At 41.8% G+C, this 22,317-nt stretch overlaps 3 protein-coding genes and 1 pseudogene across 9 annotated transcripts; 3 read left to right on the forward strand and 1 right to left on the reverse strand.

The window, feature by feature from the left end:
* The first annotated feature begins 8 nt into the window (after positions 1-8).
* LOC135636864 (uncharacterized) lies at positions 9-3,945 on the forward strand (annotated as a pseudogene).
* A 967-nt stretch (positions 3,946-4,912) lies between these two features.
* LOC135581479 (transcription factor HHO2-like) lies at positions 4,913-6,812 on the forward strand. Of its 4 annotated transcripts, XM_018824585.2 has the most exons (5): positions 4,918-5,307; positions 5,383-5,582; positions 5,665-5,995; positions 6,122-6,198; positions 6,295-6,812. In XM_018824585.2, exons 1-5 carry the CDS (start codon positions 5,094-5,096, stop codon positions 6,466-6,468), a joined length of 996 nt encoding a protein of 331 aa, XP_018680130.2. In that variant the 5' UTR covers positions 4,918-5,093; the 3' UTR covers positions 6,469-6,812. The 4 variants fall into 4 exon arrangements, with proteins under 4 accessions (XP_065004518.1, XP_065004519.1, XP_065004520.1 ...); XM_065148447.1 differs by having other exon boundaries at positions 4,915-5,307; positions 5,665-6,198; XM_065148448.1 differs by having other exon boundaries at positions 4,915-5,307; positions 6,122-6,812.
* Positions 6,813-7,058: 246 nt separating this feature from the next.
* On the reverse strand, positions 7,059-11,348 carry LOC103982177 (uncharacterized). 4 transcript variants are annotated; one of them, XR_010495948.1, is made up of 9 exons: positions 10,869-11,348; positions 10,680-10,775; positions 10,538-10,578; positions 10,304-10,421; positions 9,813-9,893; positions 8,427-8,521; positions 7,527-7,715; positions 7,340-7,444; positions 7,059-7,250 (listed from the first exon to the last, which is right to left on the reverse strand). XR_010495948.1 is itself a non-coding variant. In XM_009399012.3 (6 exons), the coding sequence occupies exons 1-6, from the start codon at positions 11,058-11,060 to the stop codon at positions 8,465-8,467; spliced, it is 585 nt and encodes a 194-aa protein (XP_009397287.2). In that variant the 5' UTR covers positions 11,061-11,347; the 3' UTR covers positions 8,181-8,464. The 4 variants fall into 4 exon arrangements, 1 of the variants encoding a protein (XP_009397287.2); XR_010495949.1 differs by lacking the exon at positions 7,059-7,250 and having other exon boundaries at positions 7,292-7,444; positions 7,527-7,702; XR_010495947.1 differs by lacking the exon at positions 7,059-7,250 and having other exon boundaries at positions 7,292-7,444.
* Positions 11,349-12,084: 736 nt separating this feature from the next.
* Positions 12,085-19,034, forward strand: LOC103982176 (calcium-transporting ATPase 10, plasma membrane-type). The gene is made up of 7 exons (XM_009399011.3): positions 12,085-12,568; positions 14,223-14,277; positions 14,391-16,342; positions 16,431-16,589; positions 17,264-17,435; positions 17,545-17,843; positions 18,443-19,034. The coding sequence occupies exons 1-7, from the start codon at positions 12,392-12,394 to the stop codon at positions 18,689-18,691; spliced, it is 3,063 nt and encodes a 1,020-aa protein (XP_009397286.2). The 5' UTR covers positions 12,085-12,391; the 3' UTR covers positions 18,692-19,034.
* The last annotated feature ends 3,283 nt before the right edge of the window (positions 19,035-22,317 follow it).

The raw sequence follows: 22,317 nt of genomic DNA on the forward strand, positions 1-22,317 counted from the left end.
AGGGCTTCGGAATCGAGAGCGACAACAGGAGCGGGAGGTGTGCATTCAAATTGGGGATGATGAAGCGGATATCGGGCACCAATTGACCCGATTACTCGCTTGTTATCGATTATGATCCGACCCGATAATAAAGCTGTGTAACAAAGCCGCCCGAGTATTTGGCATATGGGATACGGCACTCGCTAAATGTGATATCCTCTTCTTGTACACGCCGGGGATATCTCCGCTCCATGGAATAAGCGATCCATCAGACCTCGACGCCCCACCTTCTCCCATGGCATAAAGATGTCGGAGAGATCGGTTCTCCGAGTCTCAGCCATTTAGCGAGGCGATGGCTTCTCCGCTTCCCGTGCTCCGTCTTTCCCTGCCTACTCCTCTTCCTTTCCCCTCGTCGAGCGTAGCAGGTCAGAAGCCAAATCCCTCCGCTGCTCTTCCCAGATCCACGGGAAGCTCCTCCTCGCTCACTCTTTTTCCAATCTCTTGCATCTAAAATGTCTCTCTCCTTTTTCGATTTCTTCGCTTCCTGTGGCTCACGTGCTTCGAAGTTTTAATCTTTATCTCCACTAACTCTTACTCCGTTTATCTCTGCTGGAACAGGTGCAATGGCCAATGCCAAACCAATGTCTGACGACCGGACTTCGTGGGTTTTCCAGGTCTGATGGCGGGATATGCCTCGTTCCGCTTGCGATGAGTGCAGCAGCCTCTGGAGGTTCTGATGGTTCGACGAGATTAAGTATGGGTCCCAACGGTAAAGTTGTTCGATGGATTTCCTCAACCAATTAAAAGCTTTCCGTGGAAGAAAGTGATATCGAGCTTCCGGAATTTCATCTTGGAGCTCGTCTGGGCCGTCGCGAAGTATCTCAGCGTGCCTCTTCTAGCTGTGGCATGCCTCAGCGAGATGTCATACTGTGCCCATGAGAGAAAGATGGGTGTGATACCGATTCCATTCATTGTCGGGTTTACTCTTGCTGGGGTTCTTAAGAATACAGCGGAGGAGGTTCTGTCAGATCTCAAGGTGTGTGATATTCGATTGACTTACTTTTGTCAGAGTTCATGGGCGTTGCTTCGTATGCTGGTGTGCTTCTTACAATTGATTGCCTTTCTCAGGAAGAAGGGTTTCCCTGGTATTTGTTTCTGATTGTGAGCTTCTTCACATTACTCAAATTGCCTGGCCAATATTATCCACACTGGGGCCGGTTATTGATTCCTCACTTTGCTAATGGCGGTCTTTGGAGTTTGGAGGACTGTTTGGCTAATATTTATGTGGTATAAAGGGCCTAATGTGACACCTGAAGCTTCCTTATAGGCTGTTGTTTATAGATGGATGCCTTATCTCTGTATGGTGTTAGGAACAGGTACTTTTCTTCTTTATATTACTGTAAGTGGAATAACTTGTGAGTAGATCATTCTTAGCATAGTGGAATACATCAATTTTGTTAAGAACATGATCCTTTGGCATTGATCATTCTTATTTTGGTAATCATTGTCATAACTTCTTGATGACTTGTCTAAACTCATATAGAGAACTTCAGGAAAATGATAACCAGATGCTATCATGAAGCATCATAAATAACAATGTTTCATAGGTATAGTAGCATAAAAATTCATGCAGTGAAACTGACCTCTGGGTGCAATTCAATGTCAAGCAATATGTGGTATCATTTCACTTTTCATGTTGTTTTATTTGCAGTTTTAGTATGTTAAACTATTCCCCATTTTTTTGCAGTTGATGTGAGTAATATCTTAAACTATTTTGTTTTCTGTCAAAGAATCCTGCTGATAAGAGGAATGTTGTCTGTAGGAGGGGTTTCATCAAAGAAAACAGTGGGATGCACCTTCAAAACTTTTCTATAATCCATGAAAATGGAAAATTATGTCCAAGTGTAACTCTAACTTCTCAAACATTTCAGTTCATTAGACTGAACTGTCGAATTGCTTTCTGGTCTTTCTGCATAGCAGTACTAAACTACTAAATTTCTCAGTTATAGAGTTCTAACGTTGAAATATTGAGCTAATTTTCTAATCAGCACTTTAAGGATGCTTAGATAGATCATTGGCTGTCATGCAAGACAAATGCATTTTAGGTGCAGCTTTAGCAGGAAAAGTGCTCAAGACCAATTGTTGATCATAACTGACAATTTTCTCTGTTGGAAATCTTGGTTTATGACGAAACAAGCAACAATAGTATTCCAAATCTTGGTTTGGCTACTGAAATGGAGTTGGTCGAGGAGAACCAGAGACCACTGGTTAAATTTTGAGGTAGTATTTCAGAGAGCACGAGAAAGAGTTCAAGTATTTGGATAACTTGTCCAGATATTTGTGCTGTCTCGAAGCTTCCCTGTCATTTCCTCTGTTTCACAGGGGCAGAACCTATTGACAACTTGTCATCAATATGATGCAGATGATGAATGGTGGTAAGCTCAGAATTAAGCGAACTCTTTGTTCGGTTTCTCCAACTTTGTCTGTTAAATACCAACTGCTTGTCATCTTTTCTAAATTCAATATGTTCTGCTCATATTTATGAACCTTTGAAATTCTTGTGCACCAAAAATTAACATATTTGTATTGGTAGCTGCAGCAAAATAGAATCTGATTAAATTTTAAAGCAAGATTAGAAAAAGAAATTTATTCTCTGCTTTTTTTTTTTTTTTCAGATATTGTTGTAGACACACTAGTTACTAGTTCCATTATTTAGGAAGATTGTGAATTTATCAATCCATTATCTTTGCATTAAATTTCATTTTTCATTATCGTCAGTGTTCTCGCTCGCAATATTTCCCATTTATGCTTTGCTTGAAAGCTTGTTAGGAAGCTACCGTTTCTTATTGAAAAACTAGATTCAATTATTATGGCCCACGAAAAAGTACAAAGTTGACACAAAATGTAGTATATAGTTTGTATATAACCTTCAGCATGTTTCAGCATCTTTCGTAGTAAAATATAGATCCATCTTGTAACTTACTCGGAATGTCGCAGATTATGTAGCTCTTGTTTTCATAGTTCAAAAAAGCTACGCATGATTTGTGTTTGGCAAAGTTCACCGGTGGTGTCAGATTCTTGTTTGGTTGTCCATTTGCGATGCCATCATAGCAAGGGATCAAAGGACAGGCTGTTGTGTTTCTGGCCCTAGTCCAAGATGTGAGCCATTGCTTTAGTTTTCATTCTCGTCATGAATGAATCCATTAGTCTAATTAATTTTATGGCTGATAGGTATCGATGAGGGAGCATGCGGAAGTCGGTCCATGTGAAGTGGGACCTCATGGAAACCATCAGCAGATTCTTTGATCCCAATTGGATACAATCTTGGATATCATCCTCGCTGCAGTCCGAAGAAGGAAACCATCAGTTTGAACTAAGTGGGAGGACAGGAACTTGGAGACTGACTCTACTTTTTCCGGATTCAACAGCTACTAGGAACTCCATTTCATCATTCAGTCTCGTCGTCATCATCATCATCATGCACCATATTCATATTGGTAAATCTTGTGAATAATAACTTACCAGTCCAAACATAACTTACTTTGCTGATCTTTTCCGTCCATGCCTTTCTCCAGATCGGAGAGCAAGTAATCTCAGCTGCCTAATGTTTATAATGGATTGGGCATTTGCCTTTGGAAATTCTTGCTTACGCTCGAACACGAAGCTAATGCTCTGCTGCAAAGTCGAAGACTTGGATGTTTCTGCATTGTGTCATGAATCAGAAAGAGGAAATTAGCATCCATGACCGGGACAGTGATAAACCTGGAGCATAATACTTATATATGACTAGTGGTGGGATCGATCCGAGTGACATTTTAACCTTGAGAAGGCCATCGATCGTTGTTGTTAGTTGTGACTCTGTCTGTACATGGATACACCTCGTCGGAGGACATGGAAAATTGACATGAAAGGAGAAGCTGTGAAAGCATTGCAAATCTTGAAAGGCAAAAGAGAAAGTTTTGGGTTGGGTTGGGTTCTTACGAACAAGCGAAATACCACTCAACTCAGGTCTCCAAAGTCAAAAAATCTAGCACTCCACTCCATTGGCAGGGCAAAGCAAAGGTGTGTACTTACTACTTATAAGGTGCTGTGCTTATTCCACAACCAAAGTGGCGTTGGCGTTGCTGCTTTGCTATAGAATCCAAACACCAAAAGCGTAATGATGAGTGGACATCCCCAAGTGGGGTTGAGTAATGTTCTGCTTTACCCAGCAGAATCTTAGCGATCTGTTCACCAACCAGTCTGTCCCGATCTATCTATCTATCTATCTATCTATCTATCTATCTATCGGAGGAGGAGATGAGATAGATAGATAGATAGATAGAATCTGCTCTATACATCTACTTTCATGTGCCACGAGGTTATCGACCATCCATCACCACAGAACGGAAACGAAATGTTACCCCCATCTACCATCCATCCATCCCCTCACACACCCTTCGAATTATATCTAGGCTTGTCGCATTTCCAAGATTCTTGCACGGTGGACGACCCAACACGATCTACCAAAATTAATTGCATCACGAGGGATGTTATTTCCTACCCTTTGTTCATCTCTCTCTCTCTCTCTCTCTCTCTCTCTCTCTCTCTCTTTTAGGTTCTATCGAGAATAAGAAAAAGGAAATATGAATCCATACAAGTAATATAATCATGTATTTAGTGTGATTATTTTTCACAGAATAGGATCCTCTACTTTGGATCCATATGTTTCTTTTGTAATATATATATATATATACAAGTTAATTAAGTCAAAATCGTTGACTATTTATCTGACAAATCATATATATATATATATATATATATATATAGTCTAAAATAAATTGACATCGTCATTAAATCATTACATAAAAAGAAATAACATAAAAGATATAATAAATAAATAAAAAGGTGGCACGAAGATTCCAAGTCCAGCGAGTTGGATGGAGAAGCGCGTGTTGGCGTCGGATGACTTACGCGACCGCTCGAGGTCGACCTCGTGGATATCCTCTCGTTCGTTTTGTCCCCTCTTCCGCGATTCCCTCGAACCGGACGATTCCTCTCCGCTCCCTTTTCTTCTCCTCCGTTCAAAAAAAAAAAAAAAGACGACGACGACGACGACGACGACGACGGGAGGGATGATAGAGCCAGCGGCGATGGGCTCGGAGGTGGGGTTGGCGTTGCAGCTCTGCGCCATGCGGACCGTCGGCGGCTTCGTGAAGGATGCGGCGACGGAGAGCGCCAGCAGGGCGGCTAGGCTGGTGGAGTCCATCAAGATCTTGGAGGAGGAGAAGCGCAAGATCGAAGCTTTCCAGCGCGAGCTCCCTCTCTGCATGCATCTCCTCGGCGAGGGTCCGTTGGATGCCTCCTTTTCCCTTTCTTTCCATTGGATTCGTTTTCTTGCGGTTCTGACAATTCCGGTCGCAGTGATCGACGGATTGAAGAAGGAGACGGAGCGATGCGGCGGCGGGTGTTTCGGGCGTGTTCTCCAGGAGTTGTTACCCGTGGAGAGTAGAGTCGAGGAGGATGGAGACGTAAAAGTAGACGACAAGATGAACTGGATGAGCTCCGCCCAGCTCTGGAGCGATAACTACGGCGAGAACGACATCAGTCACGAGAATCACGAGGTGATGATCTGCGGTAAAAAAAGGAGGAACTTTTCGTGAGATTTTTTTGCTTACATGGATCTTCCACTTCTGGTCGCGGCAGGAGGGACGCAGGCAGGCGAAGGAGAACTTGTTCTTGGAATGCAAGAGCCCCGGCGACGACGGCGCTTTCTTACCGTTTGAAGCGCTGTCGACGGTTTCTGCGAGCTCCGAGGAGAAGAAGCCTGCCGCCGCGTTGCCCGACCGCCGTGGCTGCGGTCGCGGCCCCAAAAGCGTCGGCAGAGCACCGGAGTCGTCTCCAGCTCCAGCGACGGTGTGCGGCCGCCTTGGCTTCCAGTCCCAGCATCAGCCGTCGAGGAAGGCGAGGAGGTGTTGGTCGCAGGAGCTGCATCGGCGGTTCACGCTCGCCATCCAACAGCTCGGCGGTGCCCAAGGCGAGTGGCTTTTGCAGAATTGTCCCCTTTTTCTCTTTGGTGGTGTCGATCCATCATGTTCTACTTACTCCCCGAATACACTAGTATTCTTTGGCTTGGATCCGAGTGTCGTGTTCGTTGATGCAGTGGCTACTCCCAAGCAGATACGGGAAGTGATGAAGGTGGAGGGGCTCACAAACGATGAGGTGAAAAGCCATCTGCAGGTGGCTACCCAGTTCCTCCTCCTCGTGGATTACTTACTGCTTCCTAATCCTTGTCGTGAGATGGCGTTTTCCGACGTTCTGCTCCTGCTATTTCAGAAATATCGATTGCACGCTGGAAAGCTGCCTAATGCTTCTTCAGCCATGGCGAGTCCACCGGGTGCGGTGGGAGGCTCATCATGCGTCCGGCTTCAGCAGCAATGCATCAGTCCTCCACAGCAGAGCGTTTCGCCTTCTGGTTCTCTCTCCACAGAGCCCTCTTCAGCTGGTTAGCTCTACCCGAGCCCCGTCGATCGCTGCCGGAGATAGATAGCTTCGAGGAAGATGGCAAACGAAGTAATTTGAAGTGAGGCATCCTTTAGGCGAAGAAGACACCGGCCTGCCGGCATATGGGGGATGAGTACATAACATAGAGAGGTGGAATTTTGCAGGTGAGCTCGTTTGACTCCTCGGTTCTCTTTTGCTTAATTTTGGGGTTCGGACAAGGAAGGCATCGAGTAGAGTGTTTATTTTCTTTTCTGATGAAGATTTCGATCGTCATCATCAAAAAAGAAAGATCACCAGAAATATATGAATGAATACTGCTGGAATGGAATTCATCTCGTCATTTATTATTATTATTATTATTATGATCATCATCATCATCGATCGCTTATTACTCTCCTCCCATCTCCACAAACAATTCAATCAATTGGGAACGAGCGTCCCAACCAGCGCTAGAAATATAACAGGATACCAAAAAGAGCCTAACAATCTCCGAGGCCAAGAAAAGATTCTGTATGAATGAAGAGAAGAAGTAAAAAGGAGAAAACCAATTCGAGGAAGGAAGGTCTATACATACGACTGGTGGGTGCATTGCTTACCGTGGCATGTAAATGAGACGACGACATAAGAAGACGAGGATTGCCGCCGGACCAGATATGAAGTGCTCCGAGAACTCGCTTGTCATGCGGCTGGAACACCGAAGCAAGCGCGTCGATTTGGCCGACAATATCTTCTTTCAGATCGGGGAATCGCTCACAATCTTGGGAGCCTGTTGGTCAACAGTCCCCAGTCTTCCTTGTCAAACACGTCAACCGCTAATTACCACTTGATATTTAAGGAAAAGGAGCAAAAAATAATAAAGACTACGGACAACTCATACAAACTGCTGTCGTTAGATTTTACAAGGCCTCGGGGAATCAGGTGGTCGTCATCATCACCTTAATAATTCTTTCTAGACGTGCCCGGAAACTAAGGTCGGAATCACCTGCAATTTGCATTAGCATTAGCATTAGCATTAGCATTGGGCCACGAGCAGATCTCGAGGTCGAAGAAAGGACGCGTCTCACCTCAAACAGGTAGGTTCCAAGCCTCTTTCCAACCTTGAGTCTTCTGAACTGCTCACGAACAGAAAGGTCTTCGTGATCCTGACACCAACCTTATTCCGACTTCCTCCGGAAGTAGAGCAAGTCTCCCATGGAAACAGGAAGCTCGTTACCAGTGTCCTATCCTCGGATCGGAAAGGCTATCCAAATCTCCTATTAGATTTTGAACTCTTTATAATTGAATAAAATATATAATAAATCTAATTAAATTTTGATGATAAATATTGATTAATAAAAAAATTATATTATACTAAAATTATGTTTGATGAAAGAAACTCTCTTAATAATTTATCCTAAACCTTATACTTTCACAATATATTAAACGAGATATGTCATAGAAAACGTAATCGAGAGATTACGATTTTTCTTTCAACCTCCCTAAACCATCAATAATAGTGATCTTTTTCATTACGAGGTATGCATATCTTTCGATGTCATAGAAAACGCAATACGGATCGCCAGCATTATCCGGATGACAGTGTCTATGCACATCACACAAAGATCTTTTTCATATGACATCGAAAGATATGCATTATAAATCCGATCTAATATTATTTGATTTCAATCCTGACATAAATTTTTCTTCGCATTACATATAACATATCACATATTGTATACTTAGAAGAAAGAATGTTCTGAATATTTTTATGTAGGCCATAGAGAAATGCACTACATACTCTGACATGAATCAAACATGACATGAGGAAAACAGTATTTCTGATATGTCAAACATCACAAGCTTCCTTTGTTTAGAGAACCAAAAGGATATGGTATATAAAGAGCAAGTTCGCTTAATGATGCAATTCTACTGCCATAGTGATGCCCCTAATCAGCCAAATGCATCAACAGGCAAGAGCAATGCACCTCAAGATTTTTGCTCGTGGCAATGAATCCTCATGTTGTCAGGTCCTATCCACGATTAGCAACGCCTCAAGTTCTTCCTTGCGCTGCATCAGTTCCTGTAATGATCCCACAACTTGGGGTTAGGGAACAGAAAACAGAAAAACTTGACATCACAATACCAACAAGTCATAAACTATAAAGATTTCCATTAAACCAGTGCCCAACATGGAACGATCAAGGCTACAATGATGAGGGCGACAAAAACTATAGTCTTACTGCCAACTGTTTGGAATTAGCCACATGGATTCTTCTACACCCATCATTTAGTTCAAATAAGGATGGTGTCAAGAACAGGAGACCTCCTGATCTGCACTTGCAAAGATTCTTGTTCATACTGTTTGACAGAGTTATATGCACCACTCCTTTGTTCGAGTACAAAAAGATAATGTTATGTGCACACAAACAAAAGTTAAAAGCATTAATATACAATCTTGTGAGTTCAAATTAGACATCAGTTGTTAATAACGAAACATCGTCAGGGGCCATATTGTCAAAGACTTGTTTGGAATGGTCAAAGCATTCCGACTGATGATAGCACATCAAATTCATAACATAACATGTTCAAAGTCATATCCGCAGGCCAACAAGACAATGACTCGAAACCATTAGAAAGCAGATAACATAAAACAAAGACTGCTTCTTGTACTAGTGTCAAACCATCCTCATCTCGACAATGTATAGCAATGTGTTAAAAAAATTATTGAGAAAGAACACATGTTCGTTGCCACCTTTAGGATAGACAGTTTGATTACACAAATTTTCTATTTGCATGCAATAAATTAAATTCACATATGACAAATGTTATCCTTTTCTGCATGGAAAACTAGGATAAGACTTTACTTTATAGGCGTTAACTCATGAAATATTAAAATTATGACCCCAGCAGGATAGTTAAATTTTCTGCATTCCAAAATGACAAACGCAACCAAATTTCCTATCACATATGACGAATGTCATCCTTTTCTACATCTAAAACTAGGATAAGATTTTACTTTATAGGAGTTAACTCATGAAATATTTAAATTATGACCCCAGCAGGATAGTTAAATTTCTGCATTCCAAAAATGACAAATGCAACCAATGCAACAAAACTTCTTATCACTTGCCTACTTTGACAATTTAAGATTCTGCACTACTATCTAGAACAAAATGTTTTCTTCTTTTACCTTCCTTATTCGTTAGGACAGTCTATCAAATTGAGCATGATTGATACAATTAGAATGTCAAGTGGGGCAATCCTTCTCAACAAACCCAGTTAACAAACAAATAAATCTTTGATTCCAGAAAACACAGCATCATCTAATACATTTATCATGACCATGTGGCTTTCTCCCCAAGACTGCTTACTTCTAGATCTCTAGCTGCTTGCTCTCTTGTTGTTTCCTGATGCTGGCGCGATCGCTTCAAGAAACCAATGCATGATGCACCCTGAATATTTGTGCCCGCGTATCAATTTGCGGAATATAAAAAATAAGATATATGAACCGATCAAAAAATATGCCAACTAATGGATTTGACATGGCCATACAGCATGCAACACATCCGGGTGCCACTCAAATATTGGGATTGTTTGATGAAGGTACAATGATCATGCTTCATGTAAGGAAGAAAAGGCCAAGAATTATGTGAATGTTTGTGTGCACATATCATTTTGTGGAATATCAAAAATAAGATATACGACCTGATCCAAAAATATGCCAACTAATGGATTTGACATGGCCATACAGCATGCAACACATCCGGGTGGCACTCAAATATTGGGATTGTTCAATGAAGGTACAATGATCATGCTTCATGTAAGGAAAAAAAGGACAAGAATTATGCGAGTGCAGACCAACCGAGATCACATAGGTTAAGCCACAAGCAAGAAGCAAGTAGCTGGAGATCTCCTGAAGAAGCACCAGGTACCTCGGCTCTCCACTGACAACCGGGAAAGCTCTTGTCATGACAGCAACACTAGAATGGAAGAAAACCCCCATTTCAAAACCACTAATCACAGCATCAAAGAAGTTAACTTTGCCATTGATGCTTCAAACACTAAAGGTAAATATATAAACGGCATAAGAACATACAAAATCTGCAGCATGCCCCTGCATGCCCAGTACTCCAATATCTGTTCGTCATCAAAAGGAGATACGCGTTGTAAAACCTAACTGGACAAAGAATCAACAATCGAATTAAAAATGAAAGAAAAAAACGAATATCAAAACACACCCTCCAGATTTTGATGATGAAACCCCATTCGGTCTCAGCGACAGCCACGAAGAGGGAGATGGCAACCGCGTAGCATCGAAATATTCCGCCAAAGATCTATCCGAAGGAGCTCAGAGCGGGAGAATCAGAGATGAGAGAGAGGGATGATGTTAGAGAAGGAAGTGCGAGCCAGGGTTCGAGGGGGAGTACATCAGATCCGTTTCTGAAGGATCGGACGGCGAAGAGGGCGTTCACGAAGACACAGGCGACGGCGGCGACGGCGGTGATGAAGCTGAAGCAGCGGCAGACGATCAGCAAGGGGTCCGGCCTCGCCCGCACCCGTAGGGCCGGGATGTTGGGCGGCGGCCGCGAAGTCTCGCCGGCTTCGGCACCTCTCGCCATCAGACGGGTCCGCTCCCTTGGCTTCTTCTACTCCCCCCTCCTCTTCTTAATCCGCTCGCTTAAGGTTTCGGATGCGGGGAGCTCGCTCACTTCGCCTCTCCTAATGGCATCCAGAAGAAGGAACGCCGCACAAGGAATCGGGAGCGTAGAGGAGGAAGCGAGCACACTTTCCTTCGGTGGCGGTTTTGGTATAAAGCGAGCTTAGCGGAGCGAGAGGGTTTGCTTGCAGTTGGCCGGGCAAGTGGTCGTTGCCCGTAGATGCGGCGCCCACACACCACACTGCCCGTCCCAAGTATTCAGACCTAACAATCAACCGCACCGAAATTATATAATTATATATATATATATATAATTTCCTTTGAATATTGAAGCAGCAGCAGCAATTGGCACACGAACTTTTTGGTTGCCACGTCTTTTGCTTTGTCGGAAATGACTCGAATACTTAACTTGTTCCGTATGGTGAAACCATTGGTCCACGGTCCAGATGTCAAAAGAGGAGAGAGGTGTCTCCACCGACCTTTTGCTTGTGAGCCACTGTTGACCACCCCAAACCGACTGCTTCCAAGGACTTCCAAGCAAATAGGTCAAAGTTCCATGGCGATTTCAATCGACCCCGACGGACCATTCACTGCACCAGTTGGAACGCATCTCGTTCGAACAGTCCCCCATAGCTTGTCCGTCCCTCTTTACCTTCCTTCCTCCTTGTACACGTAGTGCTGGAGCATGACGAATTGTCGTGGAAAGCAGAGCTATCGGTTGGCAATGTAGTTTAATGCGTGATTCATGTCATGAGCATTATATGATATGTGATGATGGACTTTTATGCCAATTTTCTAAGATTTACCGATCGATTAGACACCGACAAAACGACACGACGACAAAGACGACGACGGCGACGGGGGGCGTCGGACGCAAACCGAAGAATCGGGTACCGGCCGTGGGCGTCCAACCCTATAAAGAAGACGGGGAAAGGAAAAAAGTAATATGCCAGCATCGCATTCGCATTAAAGAAAGGCCTCCATCACCGGCCTCCCCCAATGAGCAGTGACGGAAAAAAGGGGGAGGAAAAATTTTACCTTCTCTGCTCCACTCTTCATAACGTTGACTGCGCTCTCCGTTTCCTCCCGTCCCCCCATTCCGCCCCCAATCCACCCCACCCCGCCCATGTTCTTCCCAGTTCCCCATAATTTACGGGGCGGATAGAATAATCCTCCGTCCTCCGTCCTCAGATCTCATCTCTGCATATCTAGGAAGCATTGAGGCGGGTGGTGGTTGTGGAGGAGTCGAGTCGGCTCATCCGTTTGTTCTTGTTCTAGGTCTGGTTTGTTGACATGGAGAGCTACCTCAACGACAATTTTGGGGGCGTCAAGTCGAAGAACTCGTCGGAGGACGCGCTCCGGCGATGGCGGAAGCTCTGCAGCGTCGTCAAGAACCCCAAGCGCCGCTTCCGCTTCACCGCCAACCTCTCCAAGCGCTCCGAGGCCGAGGCCATGAAGAAAACCAACCAGGTCCCTCTTCCTCCCCACCTCACTCGACGTTTTTCTTCTTTGGATCTGGCCTGCTGTTTCTTGATCTCTTCTTTTTGCGAGGGTTTTACTTGAGGGGTGGAGTTTAGGGTTCCGGGACATATTATATATTTTGGTTCATGAAGTCAAACTTGGCTTGTGATGTCAACCAGGCTAAGTAGCGTAAGCAACAAGGAAATAGGATATGAGAAATTTCTTTGTTGATCAGATCAAAGGAACTATATTTGAGTTTGAATGCGTGGTTTTGCCACAAGCGAAGCTGGATAATCAGCACATCAGCTCGAATCATACAAGCTGAACGTTAGAAATGCAATATATGTTGACTGGTCCTGATTCAAGTTTTGAGGATCCTTTCTGGTTCTTGATCTCGCACTAAATTTGCCAGCTCGATGCTCCCACAGCATCACAATGCGATGAAACGAGGAGTTCGTTTTTTCCTTTTAATTTACTTGTTGCATCATTCGCATCTATATCACAAAGGAGATATGAGTACGTGCCACATCTGCGCGGTCTGACGAATTGTGTGATGCCGCCAGCAAAGTGATGATTTAATACAAATTTTACATCCTGTAATCGAGCCAATTTTATTGCAACTTTGTGATAATGGAACTAACCAGAGAAAATAATTAGTTCTAATAGTCAAAATTTTAAATTTCATGTTGACTTAATATCATGCATGCCTGTTATCCAGATGAGAGACATCTGCCGCCATCTAAACATGACCTGAAACTTCAAGGACAAAAACAAATCGGAGGGACATTCAAAATCATAGGCTAATCATAGATTGCTAATTTGCTTCTCTGGTGCTTCGATTTTTTGTTTTCCATTTTTTAAAATTATGTCATTTTATTTGTTTACATTTCCTTTGAATATTGGGAACTAGTCTTTTCTTCTCATTAACCTATTCTTTAATTCACATGTATCTAAAATTTCAAGCCTCTGTGAACTCCGGCTTATCCAGTCTTTCTTATGTGTGTACATGTTTGAGTAATTTCATGGTAAATTCTCACCAAGTATGCCATTTAGTTTGACAATTCTTTCCTCATGCTGTTCAATAGCTCGTGGTACTTATGGACCTCTCTGTACTCAGATTTGATTCCTAAACATTGTCACTCTATCCTTTAGCTAGAAACAACTCACAGATATTTTTTGTAGATCATCCTTGCTTTGTTGCAGATTTGACGACTGTACTTGCATTTATTTTGAGTAAAAAATTTGTTATGAGTTGTGGTTTCTGTAAAATTTACTAAGGTTGCTTCTAACCCCTTCTATCTTTTCTTTCTGATCTTTTGGAGGGATTACTCGATACAACTTTTTCTTGAATTTATCAATTCATTTTAATGATCAAAAGTAGGTTCCTCAATCATTTGACAAGTGCCACCGAGGTACTTCATTTGTTCTCATCCCTTCGTTTCAAAAACTTCTTTGATGGTGTCTCCCAGTAGATGTGATTAATGGTGATCCTTGACCTGCTTGTAATCACAATCTGTTCTTGAGAATCTTATTAAATGTATGTCGTTTCATCATTAGTAATACTTAATAGGTTTAGAGATCTTAATACTCTGCTACACTCCATTCATATAGCTTGTCTGACAACCTTGCATCAGCCATCAAATTAACTCGCTGCATTTGACAGGAGAAATTGCGGATTGCTGTTTTGGTTTCAAAAGCTGCACTACAGTTTATACAGGGTACTTTTGTAATTTCTTGTCATTCTAGCCCGTATGAATCTCTTTAGCAAGTTTGTTGATTTTACTGACATGTCACATCTGTTAAAAAATTGTAATTCCAAAATGTATTTCAGGAATCACATTACGTAGTGAATATGTCGTACCTGATATGGTAAAGGCAGCAGGTTTTCAGATTGGTGCTGATGAGTTGGGATCTATTGTCGAAGGCCATGATGTGAAGAAGTTGAAAATGCATGGTGGCGTGGACGGCATTGGAAATAAGCTTTCCACATCTACGACTAATGGACTGACTACCACCGAGGATAGGTTAAAGAGGAGGCAAGAGATTTATGGTATAAATAAGTTCACTGAAAGCAAGGTCCGGAGTTTTTGGGTATTTGTATGGGAAGCACTTCAAGACACTACATTGATAATTCTCGCGGCTTGTGCCTTCATATCTCTAGTTGTTGGCATTGCCATGGAAGGATGGCCAAAAGGTGCCCATGATGGCCTTGGAATTGTCGCAAGCATCCTGTTAGTTGTGTTTGTCACTGCAACGAGCGACTACAGGCAGTCTTTACAATTCAAAGATTTGGATAAGGAGAAAAAGAAGATTTCTATACAAGTGACACGCGATGGTTTCAGACAGAAGATTTCTATTTATGATCTTGTTCCTGGTGACATCGTGCATTTATCAATTGGGGATCAAGTCCCTGCTGATGGGCTTTTTATATCTGGATATTCCTTATTGATCAATGAATCAAGTCTGACGGGTGAGAGTGAACCTGTTTGTGTAAATGCAGAATACCCTTTTCTTCTGTCTGGGACTAAAGTCCAGGATGGATATTGTAAAATGTTGGTAACGACCGTTGGCATGAGAACACAATGGGGTAAGCTGCTTGCTACACTCAGTGAAGGAGGAGATGATGAAACTCCATTACAGGTCAAACTGAATGGAGTTGCAACTATCATTGGAAAAATTGGTTTGTTTTTTGCAGTAATAACATTTGCAGTGCTGGCTCAAAGCCTTGTTAGTCGGAAATATCACGACGGCCTGCTATTGAGCTGGTCAGGCGATGATGCACTGGAGATGTTGGAATTTTTTGCTATTGCAGTCACAATTGTTGTGGTTGCAGTTCCAGAAGGGCTTCCCTTAGCTGTGACATTGAGCCTTGCTTTTGCAATGAAGAAGATGATGAATGATAAGGCACTAGTCCGCCACCTTGCAGCTTGTGAAACTATGGGCTCAGCGACAACAATTTGTAGTGACAAAACTGGAACGCTGACAACCAATCATATGACTGTTGTAAAAGCTTGTATCTGCAGAAATGTCGTGGAAGTAAATAGTTGTGAGAAAGTTGATGACTTAAGCTCCTATGTCCCAGATTCTGCACGTAAAACTCTTTTACAATCCATTTTTAATAACACAGGTGGTGAGGTGGTGACCAACCAGGATGGAAAGCTTGAAATCTTGGGAACACCAACAGAGACTGCCTTGTTGGAACTGGGTTTATCACTGGGTGGGGATTTTCAGGCACAACGTCAGGAAACTAAGCTTGTTAAAGTTGAGCCCTTTAATTCCATAAAGAAGAGAATGGGGGTGGTGCTCCAACTTTCTGAAGGAGGATACCGTGCACACTGTAAAGGTGCTTCTGAGATAATTTTGGGTGCTTGCGACAATTATGTAGATCCCTCAGGTAATGTCGTGCCTCTTGATGAAGCAGCTCTGAATCTTCTTAAGAGCACAATTGATAGTTTTGCTGGTGAAGCTCTTCGAACTCTGTGCCTTGCATATAAGGAAATTGGCGACAATTTCTCTGCTGAGGATAAAATTTCATTCGAAGGATATACATGTATTGGAATTGTAGGAATCAAGGATCCTGTCCGTCCGGGTGTCAAGGAGTCTGTTGCAACTTGTAGGGCTGCAGGAATTACTGTGAGAATGGTTACAGGAGACAACATAAATACAGCAAAAGCAATTGCTAGGGAATGTGGTATTCTCACTGATGAGGGTGTAGCTATAGAAGGTCCAGAGTTCCGTGAGAAGAATCTGGAAGAATTGATGGAACTGATTCCAAAAATTCAGGTTGCTCTCGTGGTACTTTTGATATATCTCTTGTTGACTGTTAAATAAAGCTTGGATCTCATCAACTTGTTCATTTTTTATTTGCTAGGTAATGGCCAGATCTTCACCATTAGATAAGCATACCTTAGTAAAACACTTGCGGACCATGTTCAATGAAGTTGTTGCTGTGACTGGTGATGGCACAAATGATGCTCCTGCACTTCACGAGGCAGATATTGGACTTGCAATGGGCATTGCAGGAACCGAGGTAATTCTCAAATGGTTTTTCTCGAAACCTGATTTATTTAAAGCATTATGAAACAAAAAAAAAAGTATTATCCACCAGTGATTACCTTACCTGTCAAAGTATAGATTTCCAGTCGATATATGGAAGTAATCAGTTTTTAAAGTTCAAGAACATTCATTATTCCAAACATGGGTGTTTTAGTGCACAATGTTTTATTTGCACTGAAGCCCTTGTTTTGTGGATTAAGGATGTAAATTTATGTTGGAAACATTCCACCTCGATAGTGTTCATCAACACCTCACTGAATCTGACACACCCAATGAGTCAGCAGGTCAAGTAATTGTTTCATAATCTAACAGTAGTAAGTGGGAAGACTTCCAGGGCTCGTGTACCCAGTTTGATGGTAGTTAACTATACGAGATTAACAGTCTAATTTATACTCAGTTTTTATTTATAAAAACTGGGCTCTTGTGTGCCCAGTTTGTTTTGCATGCCTCGTAGGCTTGTCAAACTATACTAGTTTGCATCATTATCAAGGAATTTGTCTAGCTGAAATTGTACATATTTACTCATATAACTATTATCAAATGGATCCCATTGAACTATCAATATTTTTGCAACTGACTAGCAGATTAATATCATGTTCATTTGGCACCCGAAGTTATATTTTCCACTTACTATGTTACATCATGCAGGTAGCTAAAGAAAGTGCTGATGTCATAATTCTAGATGACAATTTCTCGACAATTGTGACTGTGGCAAAATGGGGACGTTCTATATACATTAACATTCAAAAGTTTGTACAGTTTCAGCTTACGGTTAATGTGGTCGCTCTAGTTGTTAATTTCTCCTCAGCCTGCTGGTCAGGTTAAGCATATTTAACTTGCTTTCTGGGCCAAATTTACTTTTCCAGTTTTATTTTTTATTTTTAATTTTTAGTATCATTTCCTCTTACTTTGCCCTTCTTTTGCTCTAGGAAATGCTCCGCTTACTGCTGTTCAGCTACTTTGGGTGAACATGATTATGGACACCTTAGGAGCATTAGCATTAGCCACTGAACCACCACGTGATGACTTGATGCAAAGAGCACCAGTTGGAAGGACTGGGAAATTTATCAACAACACAATGTGGAGAAATATCCTGGGACAATCAATATACCAATTCATCACAATATGGTATCTCCAGACACAGGGAAAACGGTTATTTCAGCTTGATGGCCCTGACACCGATCTTACTCTTAACACTATCACATTCAATTCGTTTGTTTTCTGTCAGGTAATTCACTAGATTCTAGAATTTTATTTTCGAAACATATGTTGTTTCAGGATTCGTTAGTGTTGTTCCTACTAGAAGAAACTACTAGATATATGTGTGAACTTTTTTGAGAAAGAACTAACCTTTACATTTAAAAAAAAAAAAGAAATCAATGGATAATTCATCGGTGACTTGCCTCAGGTTTAGACTGACGTAAGAATGCCATTTAACTAGGATTTCTTGTTGATTTGCACAATAAATGAGAAGAATGGTGCAAATTTGTGAACAGCACAAGTGTAATTATTGGATCTTAGATCTTCCAGATAACGTGCACACTATTTGTTTAGACACAGGATTACTTAATTTTAAATACAACCCACGAAAGATTAAAATTATTATTCACATATCATTCCAATCATTCTTGTACATCTTACAGCCTTATCCCTTTTACTCGATAGCCACTGTTATAACACTTTACACTTGTAAAATATCTTTCTAAAACCCAGCATATTGAACAATTTTTAACATCTTTGTTGTCTCAGAATTAGTAGTTTGTTTAGCAAGTTGCTCCTGTACTATCCAGAGCATGTGTTTTTTACTTAATGAATTGTCTTATGCAGGTGTTCAATGAGATAAGCTCTAGAGAGATGGAGAAGATAAATGTATTCCGGGGCATCTTGCAGAACTATGTCTTTCTGGCCGTTCTCATCAGCACCGTCGTCTTTCAATTTATAATTGTCCAATTTCTTGGGGACTTTGCAAACACGATACCACTTACAATGTCACAGTGGTTTGTAACTGTTTTCCTTGGGTTCTTAGGAATGCCCATTGCTGCAGTCGTCAAGTTATTACCAGTAGGGTCTCTTTAAGGATCATGCAGCAGAGGTCAGGTAAACATGCCTAAATTGCTTTTTGCTGTTTTTCCAAGTTGCTTCTTTTTGATCCCCACATGGAAAGATCTACAGCATCAGTTTCTTGGTTTCTACGACGGGAAGCTACAAGTGGAAGTAAAGCCCCCTCCTTGACAACACTTCCATTCTTGGATTTTTCTTTGTTGTGGCACATTGTTAAAGATTTTGTTCGAAACTCTTTTATCAGAAAGAGGAAGATGACTCATGTAAGGTTTTACACATTGGTGGTATTGGACATGTAAGCATCGTCTGACATGTTGTTTTATGTTCTATATTATCTGATTGTAGTGGATGATTTGCATGCGGTGCTTCCTCTTTTCTAAGCATTTGATTTGGTGGCAGACTTGATGGATATGATAGATTGCCTATGCAGATTTAACTTAACACTCTCGATAATAAATGAACATGGATGGATGTGGTTATATTTCACCTGATGATAAAAGAAAGGTGCTTTTAAATGACTAGTGGGACCCCAACCTGGTTGTTAGCCTTTGATTTGGGTTCCCGCTGGTGGTACATGCAAATACGACAAAGTCGGCCGCATACTAAAGGGAAGATACAAGTGGGACAAATGGAGATTGTTGGACTCCTCTCTCCCTCTCTCTCGCTTCTCCTTCCGTCTCATCCAGACCCACCCCAATCTTCCTCCGATGGGACCTCCCCCGATTCCAGCGATCGCTTCCTCGTCTCATCTTGCGACAGGTAATGCACCTCGATCCCTCTCCCTCTGTTTAGGGTTTCGTATCTTGATCTCCAACCCGCTGTTTAGGGTTCGTCCGCTCTTTCTATCCAGGACGTGAGGTCGAATGCTCTACTGGGACGGTTTTCATCCGAGGATCGGTGCCCCGTTGCTGCTTCCGCGACGACCTCTCGGTGTTCGCCGCCTGCTCGGATCGGAAGGTCCGACTAATTCCTTTGGCTCGGGTATCATCGATTTGTCCTCTTCTCCAAGAATCTTTGTCGAGATGGCTTCTTGATCCCGTTCCTTCACGGCTTTTCTTTCTGTTCTTCGTCTTTTTTTCTCGTCTCCAAGAATCTTCCTAGTACTCAAAATAAGATGGGCTTTTCTTTCCGTTCTTTGTTCGTACGAGTTTCAAGAATCTTCGGAGTATTTCAGATTAAGATCGCTCCTTGATCCCATTTCTTGCTGACCTTTGGATCGATTCGATCGCGTAATTTCTTCGACAAAATATGGGCGGGAAAATAGCAGAGAGAGCAATTTTATCTTAGCCCGTAAAAGAGCTTAAACTCATGTCCGTTAACCTATGGGTAATCCCGTCTTATTTCGCATCAAACTGGATCTTTGTAACCATAGGCTCCATATTTCTATCGGAACAAACTAATTTGTGTTATAAAAAATCAATTAATTTTTCGCACTTTCCTGATGCTGTTCGATCAGGGGAAGTAGTAGTAGTTCTTGAAGGCTCCAATGAGTTTGTTGCATCAAGTGTTCTTGGATCGCAGAAATTTTTACGGGGTGATGTGAGCACGACTACCGTGGGACGAGCGACGCACGTGGTCACCGTCACAGTTTTCAGGGGTGAGTCACGCAGCAGCTAGAGGCGGTGGCCGTTATGAGTCGGTGGCTGTGTGCACGTGACAAAGTCGAGTTAAAAGGAGAGCTCTCCCCGCTCCCGTCCTCGCCCGACCTGTCCAAAGCCTCTCGGTCTACCTCTGCATCTTTTCTCTTCTCTTTCCCCACAAGAAGAAACCCTACCCTCCATGGATCTTTCGATCCCATCCTCCATAGGAGCCTTCCCAGGTCGAATAGTTTGAGCTTTCTAATCAATCCCTCCTCCGATTGCACAACCAACCTCCCAAGAGTCTCATCGTGGGATAGGGTATGCCCCTCGACCTCTCTTCTTCCTTCCTTCGTTTAGGGTCGTTTTTATTTATTTATTTATCGATCTCGGTACCGTTTCCATCGTCGTTCGTTCGACTATGTCATATGAGGTCGAATGATCTCTTGGGACGGTGAAGGTCCTCCTGCCCTCGATAACTGCTTCTGCGTTGCACTACCTGCTCGGATCACAAGGACCGGGAGCAAGAGGGAGTAACTCTGGCTATTTGTTCTGCTTTCAAAGAATTTTCGGAGTCGTGGTTGAATCAAGATCGCTTGCTGATCGCATTAACTGTTCTTTTTTTTGTTCCTTGTTCCTTTTCTTCAAGAATCTTTAGAATAATGAGTATGCTCGCTTCTTGTTCGAATTCCGTGATCTTTATCGCATTGTTTGGGTTTATCTTTTTTGGTGATCAATCCCCAGGTCTGTCTGTCACAGCGATCCCTTGGGGTCCTAGAACAGAATCCTGTGATAGGCAGGGAGTGGTCTTTTGTGTATTTTCATTTCTTTTTGTAAAAAAAGAGGCTGTCCTTGAGGATTTAATCGGAAAGATGATGATATTTGCTTCTTCAATACGCTTTGTGACAGACATTTGCTTCTTTAGACTATAGACTAAATAAAAGTAGGTATGCTCTTCTGTTTCTCACCTGGTTGATATTTGAATCCGGATGATCTTTGATGGTATTGTTTGGGAATTTCGTGTCTCATTCTGCGAGTTTATTTCGCGTGTGAAACGATTTTGGTAATCGTACGTGATTCTTATCATTATTCTTTTGGGAGCAACTAACTTGGGTGCCCTGATGATTGATTGATTGTTTCTGAAGGGAAAAAAAAATATTTATTCATTTTTTTTTTTCCAAGAATTGGTCAAATTCTGATTATTTCTTTCTGTTCCTTTTTCCTTTTACTCCAAATGAATATATATATATATATATATATATATATATATATATATATATATATATATATATATATATATATATATATATATATATATGCTCCCTTCTCTTCTCGATCCAAGTTCTTGATCTTTATTGGAATGATTAAGTTTTTTTGGTCACAGCGACCCCTTTGGTTTGTTGAACATCATCATCATCATCATCATCATCATCATCCTGTGATGCGCAGGGAATTTCCTTTTGTTGATATTATCGGAAGGAAGGACGATGGTTGTTTTCCTTTTGTGACATGTGGAATAATTTAACTACATCATGGTTTCTTAGATCCGGACAAAATTATGCCATTGGCGGAATATGATGATGATGATTAAACATCATCATCATCCTCATCCTCTCTTGTTTTCGCTTGCTGGATATTTGATATCAGATCCTGTTCTATCAGGTCTAGCCTCGCCAATGGCTGGGAATTAAAATCTGGAATGCACGAAGAAAGCTCCAACGAGATTCATCGAATACTCGTGTGAGTTATGGACGTACACGATCAGTTGTACGCTTTAAATAACTGACTCTTTCCAACAGTGAAACATATTTGAATCATACGTTTAAAGTTTGTAGTAATACACTTAAAACATATAAATTGTATTTCTTCTGAACAACTCCAAATTATTATTATTATTTTTTACCAGACTGGTCTAAAGATTACTTGTGCGACGTTTGGACGCCTTTATTTTATTAGACGCAAATTTAGCCAAAATATTGTTTGGAAATAGATTAAAAAGACTGTGCGACGTTTGGACGCCTTTATTTTATTAGACGCAAATTTAGCCAAAATATTGTTTGGAAA

Source organism: Musa acuminata, chromosome BXJ3-4, assembly GCF_036884655.1.
Source record: "Musa acuminata AAA Group cultivar baxijiao chromosome BXJ3-4, Cavendish_Baxijiao_AAA, whole genome shotgun sequence".
Lineage (NCBI taxonomy): Eukaryota > Viridiplantae > Streptophyta > Magnoliopsida > Zingiberales > Musaceae > Musa > Musa acuminata.

Coding starts and splice junctions, on each gene's coding strand:
- LOC135581479 (XM_065148446.1), top strand. CDS start 5,094: ATGATAGAGCCAGCGGCGATGGGCTCGGAGGTGGGGTTGGCGTTGCAG. Junction 5,308..5,382: donor CATGCATCTCCTCGGCGAGG/GTCCGTTGGATG, acceptor TTCCGGTCGCAG/TGATCGACGGATTGAAGAAG. Junction 5,583..5,664: donor TCAGTCACGAGAATCACGAG/GTGATGATCTGC, acceptor TGGTCGCGGCAG/GAGGGACGCAGGCAGGCGAA.
- LOC103982177 (XM_009399012.3), bottom strand. CDS start 11,060: ATGGCGAGAGGTGCCGAAGCCGGCGAGACTTCGCGGCCGCCGCCCAAC. Junction 10,776..10,868: donor CCTTCAGAAACGGATCTGAT/GTACTCCCCCTC, acceptor TCCTTCGGATAG/ATCTTTGGCGGAATATTTCG. Junction 9,894..10,303: donor GCTTAACCTATGTGATCTCG/GTTGGTCTGCAC, acceptor ACAAATATTCAG/GGTGCATCATGCATTGGTTT.
- LOC103982176 (XM_009399011.3), top strand. CDS start 12,392: ATGGAGAGCTACCTCAACGACAATTTTGGGGGCGTCAAGTCGAAGAAC. Junction 12,569..14,222: donor CCATGAAGAAAACCAACCAG/GTCCCTCTTCCT, acceptor TGCATTTGACAG/GAGAAATTGCGGATTGCTGT. Junction 17,844..18,442: donor ATTCGTTTGTTTTCTGTCAG/GTAATTCACTAG, acceptor TGTCTTATGCAG/GTGTTCAATGAGATAAGCTC.